Here is a 16122-nt window from a genome sequence, read left to right as displayed (position 1 = left end):
TTAATGTAAAAGCTATTTTTACTTTTTTAAATTTATTAATTAAAAAAATTAATTAATTAAAAGTTGATTATGTTCATTTTTACATAATAAAAATTCAGAAAAATTAATTAAAACCAATTTTTATTCTATTTTTTAGCTTTTAAATTTTTTATATCGTGTTTTTTATAAAAAAATTTAAATTAAAGAATAAAATTTTAATAAATTTGAATCAAACTTTTCTTTTCACTTAATTTAAATTTTTATAAAAAATTTTAAAATAAAAAAAAATTAAATAAAAAATTCTCGCCAAAATTTGTGACGCAAAATAAGCAAATTTTCCGCAATTTAGGTAACTAGCAGTTTCGTTATCCATGGCATTTCAAAACATTTATTTTAAAAACGAGAAGAGAAGATATCATAAATTGTTGTGTGTTGCAGCGCACACAAACACACGACACGAGTCGAGTCGAGTTCTCGCATTTGAAACAGGAATCCAATATTCGCAAATAAATTGCTTCTGTCAAATAAAATCCATAATTCAATAATGTTGTGTGTGTGTGTGTGTGCGTGCCTTTAATACACTCGCTTAGTCGCATGTGACTTGGGTCTCGTATCTCTCACATAATCGGTCCACTACTCGAGACAACCCACATAAGAAGAGATAGAAAGGGTTCAATTTTGCACACCTTTAAATAAATTCCGATAAATTCAATGTATTGTTGTAATGCACTTTGCGCGCCGCCCGTGTAAGTTTGCATGCAACAATAGATGTTTGTTTTAGATTAATGGGATTCTACTCGCACACACACAGAAACTTTCTGTGTCGGATCGAATTTCCATTATTTGTGATTCAATTGTGTAATCGTCGTTGGCGCTCGTTGTTGCAGGTCTTCTAATCGAACGATGAGCTACGAGTGTAGTTTTTTAAATAAATTTTTCGTATTTTGCTCGGCCATGGACGAGCATCCGAGAAAATAAACTGAAAATGAATGAGAAAGATATAAATTTTAAAATTCAATGACTACGTTTAAAAGTTTTGCTTCTTCTTCGTCTTCTTGACTTCTTTAGTATCTAATTTTAATTTTAAATTTGCTGCAAAGATTTTTTTTTGCGTTTCAAGTCGACTTGCTAAAGTCGAAAACACACGAACAAATAAAATAAAAATAACAATGGAATGAAAAATCTTGTGCCAGTAGTTATGATAATTATTGCTGAAGTTGATGATAAAAGAGGAAATTTAATTTCCACAAGTGGTTTTTAAGAGTTTCCTGTCATCATTATTATTATTGAATTTAGCAAAAACAGTGAAATTCAATGGATTTTCATAAATTTTCTCATTGAGACAGAAACTTGAAATTTTATTTGTTTGAAAAAAAATTTAAAAAAAAAAGTTTGTAAATTTTTCTCGTATTCTATTGCTTCAAAAAGTAAAATTTTGACTAAAAACTCAGCTAAATTTTTAAAAAATCATTAAAAAACGGAAAAAAATATTAAATTTAAGAATATTAATAAAAAAAATCAAATTTATTAGAAAAATTATTGTAAAAAAATAATTATTAAAACTGAATAATTTTTTAAAAAATTATAAATAAAATTTAAAAAAATTTTGAAATAAAAAAAATAATAAAAGATATTCAAATTAAAAAAAGAAATAAATTTTGTATTTAATCATTCAATAAATTTTTCAAGAAATAAAAAAATCATTCAATATTACTTTTTAAACTTAAAAAAAAATCACAGAAACAATTTTATATTTTTTAAAAATCTTTAAAAATATTTTTATTAAAATTTAAAAAAAAATTAAACAAAAAAAAAAATTTAAAAAAAATAAGTGATAAAAAATTAAGCAAAAAATTTAAAAAAATGTCACAGAAACAATTTCATATATTTTAAAAAATGTTTAAAAATATTTTTAAAATTTTTCAGATTTGTTTTTTTTTTGTAATTTTCAAACAGTTTTTTTACAATTTCTACTAAATTTTCTTTTAAAGTAGTAATCAAGATTTTTTAAAGCACAAAAAATCGAACTCATTTCTTCATCCGTTTCGCCACTCACGCGTTTCGCATGGGAATCATTTACTTTAATACACAAACATTTATCAACAGCAAGCAACGTTTGCTGGCCTCCTCACTAAGCACACAAAGTGTAATAATATTTATAAGGCACATCCATAAATAAATATGAATGGGCGTCTACCAGTCATCTAGCTCAAGCAACGAAAGAAACTCGGAAGATGGATGACTGGTTAGACATTCACACACACACACACACACATGCGAAGGTCTAAGGAGTAACTAAAGGTTAAATTTATGTACAAGACATTTACATATGTGTGTTCTTTTTTTCTTCTTCTTCTTCTTCCATATGTTGACAGACTTTAAGGGAGTGACAGGCAGCAAAGTGAGAAATGAGAAACGAGACTCGCAAAAGTGACTCCTCACTGGGGAGAAATAATTTACATGCAGCGCTTAAATTCAATCAAACTCTTCTGTGTGTGTGTGTAAAAAATCAATATTGCACAAGGATAAAGAAATAATAAAATATAAAACGAAATTGGGTGCCTTTCATGTCGAATTTCCAGTCGAAACATGAAATGTTAAAGAAAATTCAATTTATAATAAACCAAAAACTCAACTCTGGTCACACACACACAAACGCAAGTACAAAGGCTCTATGCATGGTTAACCGAGTGCTTTTGATACATTTTACAAACATTCGGGTTAGATTCCGAGATACAAAGTTTCTCCTTTCGACTCTTTTTTGAGAAATGCTCTGCCGAAACAATTAAACCGTACAAAATATCGGAAATTGATATTTTTACACAAACGACATGCCAGAGACGGAAGACGATAATAATAATTTACAAATTTCAATTTCCTCCTCGATACGCACTGCCTTCGTCGTCGCCACATTCGGAGGAAACTTTCCTCATCCGACAAAGGGACAACTAATCAAAAAGTAATTAGAAAATTTTAGCTTTCAAAGCAATTTTTTGTGTTTCCTCAGTGAGACGCGTTCCAAAGACTACAGAAAAAGGAGTAAATTACATTTTCCTAATAAGTTCCTTGAAAATTGCTTAAGCATGCATAAAGTTTGATCCCACAGAAAAAAAAATGTTGAGTTAATATCGTTGCTTGCTCATTTATAGCAATTATGATTACCAATCAAATTATTTTCGAGTCGTTGCTCAAAGGGAACACCAACACAAATCGAATGATATCACATCATTATGCTAAAAATTACGAAATCGATTACAGTTTAATTTGAAAAGTTAATGAACAATTTTTTTTCTTCTTATTCAACAACACGTTAATTAACGTTCTTCATGTAACGTGTTGAATATAGATAGAGAGAAAAAGAGAGTTTCGTTGATTACAAATTCACCTCTTTTTTTCAATTTATGTTTGAATTGATAATGAAGTCGGTCGGCAATTTAATTATTATTTTTTCCATAAACACTTGAGAAAAAAAAAAGTTTTTCATAATAAAAAAAATAAAATAAAATAAAAAAGGTACGCGTCTTTGGAGCAAAGCAGATTCAGAATGAAATATGGAAAATGGGTGAAAATTGTAAAGAATTGCAAGCGTTTTTTTAATTAAAATTCCCAAGTAGAATAATTTATAAATATGGCAGAGTCTCAAGAGAGTGGCGGAAGCAAAAGCGTATTTTTTTTAGTTAGGATACCAGGAAATTTTTGTAAAATAAAACAAAAATGTGTTAAGAAAAAAAAATATGGAAAACATGTAAGGCTTATAATGAGCTGCCTTTTAATTTTTTTTACATTCTTATGCTTTTACTTCAGAACTCGTTATGTGTTACAATTGTAATTTTACATGAGAAATGGTTATAGAATATTTAAAATTTTTTTTTATAAATTTCAACAATTTTAAATTTATTTTGAATTATTAAAAAAATTTTAAAATATTAAAATTAATTTTTTATTAATAAAAAAATAATATTTTAGCTATAATCGAGGCTATAATATTTTTATTTTTATTTATTTTTTTTTCTGAAAGTTCTCGAATTTTTTATTTGTTCATATTGTTTTTAAAATTTTTTGTGATTAAAAAAATTTTCATGGATTTTATTTTTTTAAAGCGATTTTTAAAATTTAATTTAATTTTAAAAAATTCTATTTTTTTTAGTTTACAATACAATACAATACAATATTTTATTAACCAGGACTTAAATTTATACAATAAATGACATTAACTAAAGGGACTTGATTACTAACTAATCATAACATCTTATATCTAGAACTTTTTTTTTTCGTTTTAGAACTTTTGGTTTATTTAAAAAAATATCCGTCCAGGAATTAATTAAATTAATATTAATTTTTATTTATATGTAAATTAATAATTTTTTTTATAAATTACTAAATTAAAATAAATAAATATAATAAATTAATTAATATAATAATTTATCTGATTATAAATATTTATTTATAATTATTAAAAAACTTCATTAATTCCTGAATGGATGTTTTTTAAAATAAAATAAAAGTTCCAAAACGAAAAATGTAAATAATTTAAATATAAAATAAATAATAAAAAAAATATAAAAAATTTATAGAAAAAATTTAAAAATTGTGAATTTCTTAAAGTTAAATAATAATTGGGAAATTAATATTTTTTAATATTATTAATATAAAAATATTAATATTTTTAAAACTTTTTAAAATATTTTTAAAAAACTAAAAATATTGAAAACAATATGAACAAATAATGAATCGAGAACCTTCAGAATAAAATCAATAAAAATAAAATTTTTCAATAATGAAAGAATGAAATTGAAAATATAAATGCGTAAAACGTACTTACATAGCATGAACATCAATTCCAACAAAATCTTTTTCTGCTAGAAACTTTCCTTATGAAAATTCTCAAAATTGTCGATCGATTTTCCTTCATACGTCAGCTTGTCAACTATTCCGGCACACATAATTTCATCGCTTATTACCCCCGGGGATGCTCCTCGTATTTTTCCTGTTCTTCCTCCGCTTCGCACAAAATCTACCAAAAGACGAACGAAATATTTTTCAAGACGCACAAAAATAAAATAAAAAAATGAAATAAAAATATTTTTCATCTCAATTCATTTCCTCTCATTTTTTTCTGTTTTTTTTTCTCGTTACAGGCTGGAAATATTTATCACTGGCAATGATGTCGGTTACAACGGCGATGTTGTGCAAGGAGCAAGGCATCACCGTAACTGGCGTGTGTGCCATTTATGAAGTGTTTGTCGCACAAAAGGTAAGTCTGCGTCTGCCAATTTCTTGACCTGTCGCACTAACTAGCCGATCCACGGGGATTTTGCGGCACAATAGTCCCCTTAATTTATCGCTGTGTGCATTAAAAATAATGAAAATCCCCTAAAATACGGACCATGTGACCAGACCATTTGACAAATTTCGAACAAAAGGATAAAAGACGAGAAAAAAAGCAAATTTTAGTTTCAAGCAATCACAATCTTTAACAGCTCCCCGTGGAACCATAATACAATAAGCTGTCTCACACACAGCAGCAAAAAAAAAATAAAACAAAGTCCGAATTTTTCTCTGTTTACGTAACTTTATCATTGTTTTTCCCTTTTACATTTTTTTTTATTTCGCACAAACACGAATGGCAAAAAAAAATCAGATTACTTTCTCTCTTTCTCCCACAACGGGCGAAATAAAGCTTTTTTATACATGTAATACCCCCGAATTTAGTTTGTTTTATAAATAACAGAGAGAGAGAGGAAAAAATGTGTGCAAAAACAGTGATAAAAACAAATTTTACTTACTTGCTTCATTACGCGTCTTGTCCATGTAACGCGAGGAATGGACATTGACGTTAAAAATTTTACAAAAATTTTCAATTATTTGCGAAACACCGACAAAAAAACTTCATCATCGTCCATTATTATTACAACGACGAAGCAAGACCGGGTTTTCATCTGGTTTTGTTTTTGCTGTTCAAGAGTTTTCATCGCTAATAATAGTTCCTTTTGGCATTTTTAAAACTTTTTTTTTGCAACAATTTTTTTTTCGGTTGAAATTTTATTATTACATTACAACATGTTTGTTATAAACGTTTGCACACCTTCAATCTACAAAACCAATGCCATGGTATTTGTTCATGAAGTCTGGTTTTTACTCGTAGCGCATTGAATTAGGCAAAAGTGTGGTGGCAACACTAAAAATGTTTATGAAAAAGTTTTTTTTTTATATTTTTCATGTGTTTGTGCGGAAAAATTTAACAACTTTTTTTCACGTTTGTTGGTCGTGTGTGAGAAAGAGATTCTGATTTCGGGAAATTCATAAAAATTCGAGCCTTTGCTTTTTGAATTTTTATAAAGGATATTTAAACAAAAATTATTTTTTTTCGATTTTAAAAAAATATTCAAATTTCATTAAATATTAATTTTTATTAAATTTAATTAATTAAATATTAATTTTTATTAAATTTAATTAATTAAATATTAAATATTATTTTTTATAAAATTTATATCATCGGTTTTATGAAATTTTATTTTATTATTTTAAAACTTTTTTTATTAAAAATTAAATTTTATTAATATATATATTTTTTTAATTTTTGAAACTAAAATTATTTAAAAAAAAATTAAAATTTTGTTTTGAAAATTTATTAATTATTTTAAAATAAATTAATTATAATACAAATTTTTAACAATTTAAACTAATAAAAAAAATTAAAACAAACATTAAAAACCAACTCGAGCTTCAAAATTATTTTAAACTCCCGTTCCTCTATGTCTATAAAGTTAAAGTGCTCGTTCAACTAGACCAAAAAAATTCCTTGTTCACCTGAAATCTGAAAAACAAAATAACAAAAACTACACACACATTAGTTTTCCATACATACAAGTGAAAAACATAAATATTAAGAGGTTTTTATTAACATAAATATTTTGGCATGTCTGATAATATAAATGTTTTCCTTCCAACAATAATAATTCAGTTGTTTTTGTTATTATTATTTTTTTTTGCGTCCAAACAAGTCCCTTGTTTTGCTTCCTTACATTCCTTCATGTGAGCCAAAATAGCTAGATACCAAAGAAAAAAAAAATAAAATAAATTGAGAAATGTATATTTTATTATAATATATAAACTTTATCACACTCTCCTCTCTCTCTCAAGTTCAGAACATAAATGAGCTTCGGACAAGGTTTTTGCCTTTTTATGTGAACGAATAATTTTTGGACAGAAAAAGGTGCGTCTCAGTGGTGTTCACTTGCTCAGATATTGTCAAAAATGATTTATTTATATGAGTTCGTTGGAATTTGAGAATTAAGTTTTAGTCGAAATATTATTTTTATTTTTTTAGAGAATTAAACATTTTATATTATTTTTTAAGGACAGAATAATAACGAAAAATGTTTAAAAATTAAAAAAAAATAATTTAAATTAAATTGATAAAAAATGAAATTTATTAGAGCTAAAAAATAAATAAAATTAAATTAAAATTTAAAATTATTTAAAAAATATTTAAAATTTATAAAAAAATAATATAATTAAATTAAAAAAAAAATTAAGTTTTTTAGAACTTTGTCAATCAAAAATTTAATTAAATTAAAAACACTAATTTTATATTTAATTTTTTTTAAATATTAATTTAATAATTTAGAATAATTTTAAAAATAATTTACTGACTGAAAAAAAATTAAAAAAAATACTCTAAAATATTTATTTTTTTTAAATTTTTAAAATAATTTTCACAAAATTTGAAATTAAAATATAAAAACCACGAATTTTGCACCAAAAATATTTTTCAACAATTTTGTCTCCCAATATTTTCGAGTGAAACCTGAAACTTGTTTCCACATTGAACCTACCTCAAGCAAAATTTGTTTATAGTAAAAGTTAATTTAAATATTTATGTTTTTAATCCCAAAGTAATGACTTCATTCATTACTAATTTCAGCAACAGAACTCTTAAATTTTCTTCGTTGAAAGTTTAACTTTAATAAGTTTGTTTATTTTGTCACAAAATACGTGATTTTTGCTTTAAAAATTTTCCCACGAACCAAAAAAAAAATTAATAATAATCCTCTTATCCTAAAAGTTGTAAAATGTCTCAAAATTTGACCCAATTTTCCTTCTCATATTTCCAAATTTTCTATCCTATTAAATATTCGATGTAAAATTTAAATCCTAATTACACGAGTAGCTTTCTCCTACATTTTCAACGTCTCAAGAGAATTTTTGTTCGGTCGTTGCCAAGCACTTGCATATTCTTGTAGACAGCCACTTTTCTTCACATTTTCCATCAAAGTTCATTAAAAAAAGAATTTATTGAAGTTTCTCACGTGCTCAAGAAAACAAGTGAATGATGATGTGAAACGAGAAATTTATGTAATTAACATGGCGTTTAGCAATTTTTCCGACAGCGTCATCGCAAAGTTAGACGTTTATTACGGTGACATTGATAGATGTCAATCGTCTCGTGGAAAAGTACGACCCAGTTTAGTGCAAAAGTGATGGAAAAATTATATTTTATTACAGAATGTTAGTGGCACACACACACACACACATCTAAATAACTGCCAAAGTATTCCATTTTCTACAAATTTAAATGTTTATTGAACGACTCGAAGTCTGTATTGGCCTCAAACATGCGAGGGACTATTTTTTTCTGTGTTGTTATGAACGACAAGCGACATAATAATGAAAATTATTACTTTTTTCACTTAACTTTTCCTCCGTTTTTTAGTAGCTGAACATAAAATAGCGCTGAAAAGGGGTATAAAGTGAAAAGTTATTCATGTGGATGATTTACTGTTGAATGAAATTTGTGTCACATGTACACACTTACGCACGTTATTCATCATCATCATCAACATATCGTCATTTTTTTGTTGTTGTAAGTGAGTGTCTAGCACAAAATAATACCAATTTTATTGACAATTTTGTAGATTGATATCAAATTTATATGTTTGTAGTAGCAATAAAATGAAATATTGTTCAATCAGTCAAATGTAACGGAACGAGTGTGTGCGTTATTTGATGGCTTGTTGCAATGCAACGGATACTTTTTTTTCCATAATAATCATTTTAATACATGTCAGATATTTTATTACCATTGAGTCGGGTTGAGTGCAGTGCATAAAACATTAAAATTGTATCGAATTTTATTATGAAAATAATCTGTTAGTGAATCAACATCATCATGGATGAATTTCGATGATATGCGAAGGTTTCAGGTGAATTTCTATTTATTTTTTTATAAAATGTGAAATATTGCGCATTTGACTGGAAGGATGAAAAAATCATCCAAATTGACTTTTTTGTGCAATTTAATATTTTTAGTCTGAAAAAGATTACTGGTGGATAAATTTTAAACCAAAATGAGCAAAATTTTTCTAGAAGAATGAAAATTAATAAATTTAAGGAAATTTATTTAAAAATAATTAATTAAAAATTTACTAATAAATTTTAAATTCTTTAATTAATTTTGATGTAAATGACTATGATTTTTTTTGTCACATAAATAAATAAATAAAATAATTTCTTTAAAAAATTAATATTTTTTATGTTTTATGTAAATTTAATTCTTTTTTTTAATAAATTTAACTTAAATAAAGTTATTTCATTTTAAACTTAAATTTAAAAATATAAAAAAAAATAATTTTCATTTAATTTAATTATTTTTTTTTATTATTATATTATTATTATTTTTAATTTTTTTAACTGTAAAAAAATTACTTAAAAATATCAAATGTAAAAATATAAAATAAATAAAATTTTTAAAGAATTTCAAAAATTAATTAATTTTAAATTACACAAAAAAGTCTTTATTTTTCAAATTCTTAAAGTTCTTTACGAATAAAAACACAAAATTTTTATTTTTTATTAGCGACTAGTTTCGAACGTTGTTCATCGTCAGGCGAAGTGCGGAAGACTGAAAGAAATATTAACAAAATAATCTTTTAAATTCAGTTTAAAGTTTTTTTCTCTTAAAAAATTGAGAAATCGTATTAAAAAAATATCAATTAAAAATTTATTTTCTTAAATTTTTTTCTCCAAGCTTATCTCAAACACATAATTAAACATCAAAAATCGTACAAAAAAATTAATTCCGAGACAAAAAAAAACTCGCCTTTTGTCCTTCATTATAATTTTTTTTCATTACTTTTTTTCTGAATCAAATTGCCGTCTGCCTTTCTTTTCATTTTATTCATTTACTTGTCGCGCCATTATTATTTTTTGCTAAAGCTACAAAAAACGGACGTAGGTGTAAAAATAAAATGATAATAGCATTACATTAATCAACATGCCCCAAGATTTTTTTCTCTTTTCATAGAAAATTTTATAGAAAAAAAACCAGACGTCCCCATTTAATATTTTTTTTCTACATAAGCTTCTACTATTTATTTACAACGAGAAAAAAGATTCAAAAACCGTAAAGTACGTGTTATTATTTGCAAAATCTTTCATTCATTCCTGCCCTGTGAACAACAAACACAACAAGAATTTAAATGATATTTAAATATCATGACATTTAGATTTTTTTTCGTTGCTGCTACTCGGAAAGTGTTGCAAATACCTACCGTCGATGTCGTCGCATGTTTTTCACAAATCATCATCATCATCACACTGCGACTGTCTGTCATCTGCACGATGAAAAAAAAATAAATGTTTTGTAAAAATTGCTCGACCTTGAATGACTCTGCATGAATTTCTCTCTCTCTTGCAATTTCTAAAAAAAAATGAAAAATATGATGGAAATTCAATCAAAACGAGTTATTCGAAAAAAAAAACACATTGAACACATTTTCATTCCCTAAAGTCAAAATTTTATTAAAAACTTTTACTTTGCGAATTTTTCGCGACCTCAATTCGATTTGCTTTCGAGTCTAATAATAATAAACACGACGAGGCACCGCGTCTCTCCTAATGTAATATAATAAATTGAATTTCCCTTATTACATCGTCGTGCTTTTTCTCTCTTGTTATTATTATGATTATTATTATAACAAGAAAATATCTTTTATATTCACAAAAAATTACTTTTTTTCGTGCGTCTTTTACTTCGCAGAACCTTTTAAATAAATGACAACAAAATGATTTTTTTTTCGTACTGAGAATTCCATAAATAGATCGAAAATGGTCATTTAATTTTGAACCAAAATCTCCCTTCCAGTCGAATGATTAAAACATAAATTTGCCTCCCGCCCTTGTTTGGAAAATCATTCGGAACACAAAAAGGGATGCCATACTCTTAATATGTAAATTTTTTTTTGTATAAAATAACACACGATCCATAAAAACCACCTTGATGAGGTTCGACGATTCAGTTAACGGTAACTAACTGTGTTTGTTTTTTGGTTAAATTGTTGAAAAAAAAATCACATAAATCGATAAATCTCGCTCGTTTGTGAAAAATTCGTTCTAAACCGCGCGCAAATGTTACGCGATGCAAATGTTGATTTCCTCCCGAACGAATGAAAATCATGTTTTTGTGGTTAGACCATTGCGATTTATTTGGTTTTTGACACAAACTTTGATTTGTTGCGATTTTTTTGTTAGTTTTTGTGGGTTAGGCATTAATATTTTACGTGATTTTATTATTTTATGAAATTTTTGAAAAATTGTTAAAATGGATTTTTTTTTAATTAAATAATTTCAATTTAATTTTTTTTAATATTTTTTTAATTAAATAAAATAATAAATTAAATTTAATTTAAAAAAAATAATTAAAAAATTTTAATTTAATTTAAATTTTTTTTTAATGTAAATACTATGTAAATAAATTTAAAAGTTTTTTAAAATAAATTACTTAATCGAGGTTGCTGTAAAATTTAATAAAATTATATTTAAATTAATTAATTATTAATAACATATTAAAATAAAACATTAAAATAAAAAAAAAAATAAAGAAAAAAATTAAAAAAATATTTTTTTTTAAATTTTAAGAATTATTTGATCGTTCAAAAATTATTTATTGCATTTTTTTTGAATTTTCATTTTATTTCTATTTTAAATTGTGCATAATTTAATTTTTTTCCAACAACAATTTTTTATGTTTTTTTTTAAATTATAATTTTCTTGTCCTTTATCAAGTTTAATGCAATTAACGTCCATCAAACGAAATAACTCAATTAAAACTCTCCAGACAGCAATTTATCTCGTCATTCTTTTAATCCGCGCCAGACAAAACACAGGCAACCGCAGACAAAAATCTATCTAAAAGTCATCATAATCATTTATTAAAAGCCGTAATGAACCTCAATGTAATGTAACGTAATACATTCACCCGTAATGACATTCCCGAAAATTTTCGCAACACTCAAAATATGTAAAGTACGTAAACGCGGCAACAACGACGACGACGGCGCCCTCAAAATAAAACCCATTAAACTTTTAATGAGCAAACACTTTACTCTCTTTTTGTACTTTTGCGTTGTCGTCATCTTCGTCGTTGTCGTGATCGTGCGGAATAATAAAAGGGTTTTGTCGAGGCACACACACAATAAAATAAAGTACTGTAATGTTCAAGAACTTGAATCCATAAAGTGTTTCTCCTAATATTTTTACAATAATAATTATTTTATGATGTTATGAATTTCCATGTGTTTGCGTGTGTCGAGGCGCTTAAAGAACATTAAAGAACAACAGCGATGTAAAAAGTGGTGACTTGAGAGAAGAGAAGTAATTAGTGTGTTTGTGTGTATGTGAGGAAAATAGGCGCCTTTCACTCAAACCCGACGAACGACGTGAAAATGTTGACGCGATGTTGCAATAAAAAATCAATTTGTTATTATTTTTATAGTTTTTTATTTATTTTTAATGCACTATTTTATCCACGTTTAGCAGGATTTTATTTTCTAATCGTTTTTGTGAAAAATTATTGTTTAAGAAGAATTCACGAAATTTATTTTAATTAATTTTTTTTTTTATTTTTTATGTAGTTCAAAATTTTAAAAATGTGTACTGGGTTTAAAATTCAAAATGTGCATTGGGTCAAAAATAAATTTTAAAAAATGGTCACGTGTTTAAAATTTTTCAAATGTGTTCTGGGCTTAACATTCAAAATGTGCATTGGGTCAAAAAATCAAAATAGCATTTATTTTTTTTTAACTTTAAAAATAAAACAAAATTGGTCACGTGATTAAAAAAAATTAAAATGTGCACAGGATTTCAAATTTACAATGTGCATTGGGTCAAAAAATAAAAATTAATTAAATTAAAAAAATCTTAAATAAAAAAATTTACAAAAAGTAAAATTAATTAAATATAAAAAAAAATAAAAATAATTTTAAAATGTGCATTGGGTCAAAAATTAAAAAAAAAATGGTCACGTGGTTTTTTTTCAAAACTGTATTGTATGGGTAAAAACAAAAAATTGTAAAATTAAAAATTTTAAAATGTGGCAACTGTGCTTTTTTCTAAATATAAAAAAATTAAAAAATTAAAATTTACATTAAATCAAAAAAAATTACAAAAAAAAGTAAAATATGTAACATAAAAAAAAATAAAATGTGATTTTTCTAATAAAAATTACACAAAATCAACAGTTTCATATGATTTTTCCGACTACCGCTAAATATTTTTTCTCGAGAAAATAATATTTCAACAACATTTTTTAAATTGTCTGAAAATGCAATTTTCCTTCTCATTAACCTGCACCTTTGCTTCATCCATTTCTACCCTATATCCATAGAAAAATACAACAAAAAGAACATTTTATTACAAAAAAAAAAATGGAATATCAGAAGGGCACACAAGAAAGACGTTAATGTGCCATTTTACATGTTGTGGCATTAAAAACTCCATTAAAATTTGCATATTTATTTCAAAAACATTTCCATTTCCGACATTATTGTAAAGAAAATGTTTTTAAAATAAAATTACAACAACAAAAAAACTTTCATATCAATTATTTTTACATTTTAAAAGTTGGAGAATTATTTAAACAGAAATGCATCAATCTTCCTTAAAACGGCAAAACATGGGAAAAACTGACAAAAACTTACAAAGCGTGGAAAATTTTCTCCTTTGAAGTCACTTACATGGGCAGGGCATCAATAAAATACACATTACAAGTCGTGTAAAAAATTACAACAACAACAACGAAAAAACACATTAAATTATGGTTGTTGTTGATTGTTTTGCGTGTAAATGCGAACAACACAAAATTGAATGTTTCAAGGTTTTTTTTCTCTGTTCGTGCTTTGGATGAAAAATTGTTTTGAGCGTATTTTTGCAAATAAACGACGACGACGACACAAAAGTGGGTCAAGAAAAAATAAAAAGCAAAAAGTTGAATTTTACAGCAATTTTGCGCCTTACGCAGCACTTTTGTTAGTTATTGAATTATTATCGTGCATATTTTTGTGCATTTTCTGGTTTTGTTTATTGCACAAGAAAAGTTGCACAAAATAATAAATGCACAACAAAACACAACAACAACAAGCAACACCGAGTTCAGTTTTACATGTATTTATTGTGGCAAGGAAAATATGGCAGAAAATGTTTTCGAAATTTATTTTTAAACGAAACTATTTTTGCCTATTTTTGTATGTTTTTTATGTACCTATTTATGCGCTTGTTTTTTGTGTTAAACACCGACAATTAAAGTATTTGCAAGATTTTTTTTTTTGCATTTTGTGGGATCGAGCATTGTTTGTTATTTTTCGTTTTTGCCCTCGGTTGGAGATGAAAAGATTTTTATTAAATAAAAATATTTTTTTTGCTTTTGTGAATTATTTCAATGGAGTTAAGTTTAGTTATATTTTTTATTGGCTTTAAAAAATTTATTCTAATTTTTCTAATTTTTTTTTTTAATTTTAATTCTATCTTAAAAACTATTTCAAAAATTTTTAAAAAATTAATTTTCTAAAAAAATAATTTTTAAATATTTTAAAAAATTAATTTTTAAAATATTTTAAATAAATTTCTTTTTAAATAATTTTATTTTATTTTAAAATTTTGATTTTTATAAAAAAAAATTGGATTTAAATAAATAAAAAAAATCTATTTTGCTCCCAAAAAAAAAATTTAAGTAAATTTATTATAATTTTTAATTTATTTTTTTAAATTTATTTAATTAAGTAATTCAAGCTTGACCATTTTTTTTAAGAAAAATCAAAAATTCACTCACCACCATTTTAAAGTAGTCGCAAGCCAATAAATTTCCTCGCCAGCTACCTCAACACGCCTCCGTTTCTCATAAATCGCAAATCTGTGACATAAATTTTCTTTTGCGAAAACGTCGCCGCATCGCACAAAAAAAGGGACAGGAACAAACACACGTTAAAAATATTGTCGGTGCTTACCTGTCTGCCACTCATTCATAATTTATTCCTTGGTGCTGCAACTCACTCAGGAAATTGTTGTATTTGCTTGTGCAAACACTAAAGACAAGCTCGACATCAAAATATCACAAATTTTGCACAAAAAGAAGACACTTCTTCTAACCTTTTCTGTCGTCCTTCGGAACGAGTGCATGAAGCGATCAATCAGAGAGAAAAAGTTTTGTGAAAACGTTTTAAAGCTCAAATCGCATCAAGCAATGACGATAATACGATAGAACTTGTAAAATGCAAATAAAAGTGCGGTGCAGATTGCGAGCAACCACAGCAGCTGCAGGTTCGACAGTCCTCCGAGAGAAAATATGACAAAAACGAAAGGAGGAGAAGAGTCGGTTATATCCTTCTTATTTATTTATTTTACTGCCAGTTGATGTTGTTGTTGTTGTTGTTGTGTGCGAGGACAGAAATAAAATACAATGCAACACAAATGAAAAGCCATCGTTGTCATAGTATTTCATGCCTCCGAGGTACACAATTCATATTTTTGGTTACACCACCATCATCCATGACGATGTTCGTCTGTTTGTCGCTTCGAAAGTAAACTGGCAAAGACGCAAACGATTATACACAAAAGTTGTAATTGCATAGAGAAAAATTTTTGCTCTCTTGCTTTATCTTTTGTTCTACATATTTTCTGTTTTATTTCACATTTTGCATTAATTTAAAAATATTTCTTTACTTTTTGATGCGTAATTAAGAGAAGCCACAGGAAAATTGTCCTTGACTTGATTCAAATTTGAAGCAAATGTCAAATTTTGAACAAACAGAATTATTTTATGATAATTTTTAATTTTTAAGACTAAACAAATATTGAAATTTCATCAAA

At 25.8% G+C, this 16122-nt stretch overlaps 1 protein-coding gene across 1 annotated transcript in view; it reads left to right on the top strand.

Moving 5' to 3' along the window:
* LOC134837177 (protein O-mannosyl-transferase Tmtc3) overlaps nt 1–16122 on the top strand; it is a 97643-nt gene that overhangs the window by 59980 nt on the left and 21541 nt on the right. The window contains exon 6 of the mRNA XM_063852532.1: nt 5118–5233. Coding sequence (XP_063708602.1) covers nt 5118–5233 — 116 coding nt within the window. The remainder of the gene's footprint in view (nt 1–5117; nt 5234–16122) is intronic.

This window comes from Culicoides brevitarsis, chromosome 1, assembly GCF_036172545.1.
Source record: "Culicoides brevitarsis isolate CSIRO-B50_1 chromosome 1, AGI_CSIRO_Cbre_v1, whole genome shotgun sequence".
Lineage (NCBI taxonomy): Eukaryota > Metazoa > Arthropoda > Insecta > Diptera > Ceratopogonidae > Culicoides > Culicoides brevitarsis.
This window is presented reverse-complemented; position numbering and strand designations above follow the sequence as displayed.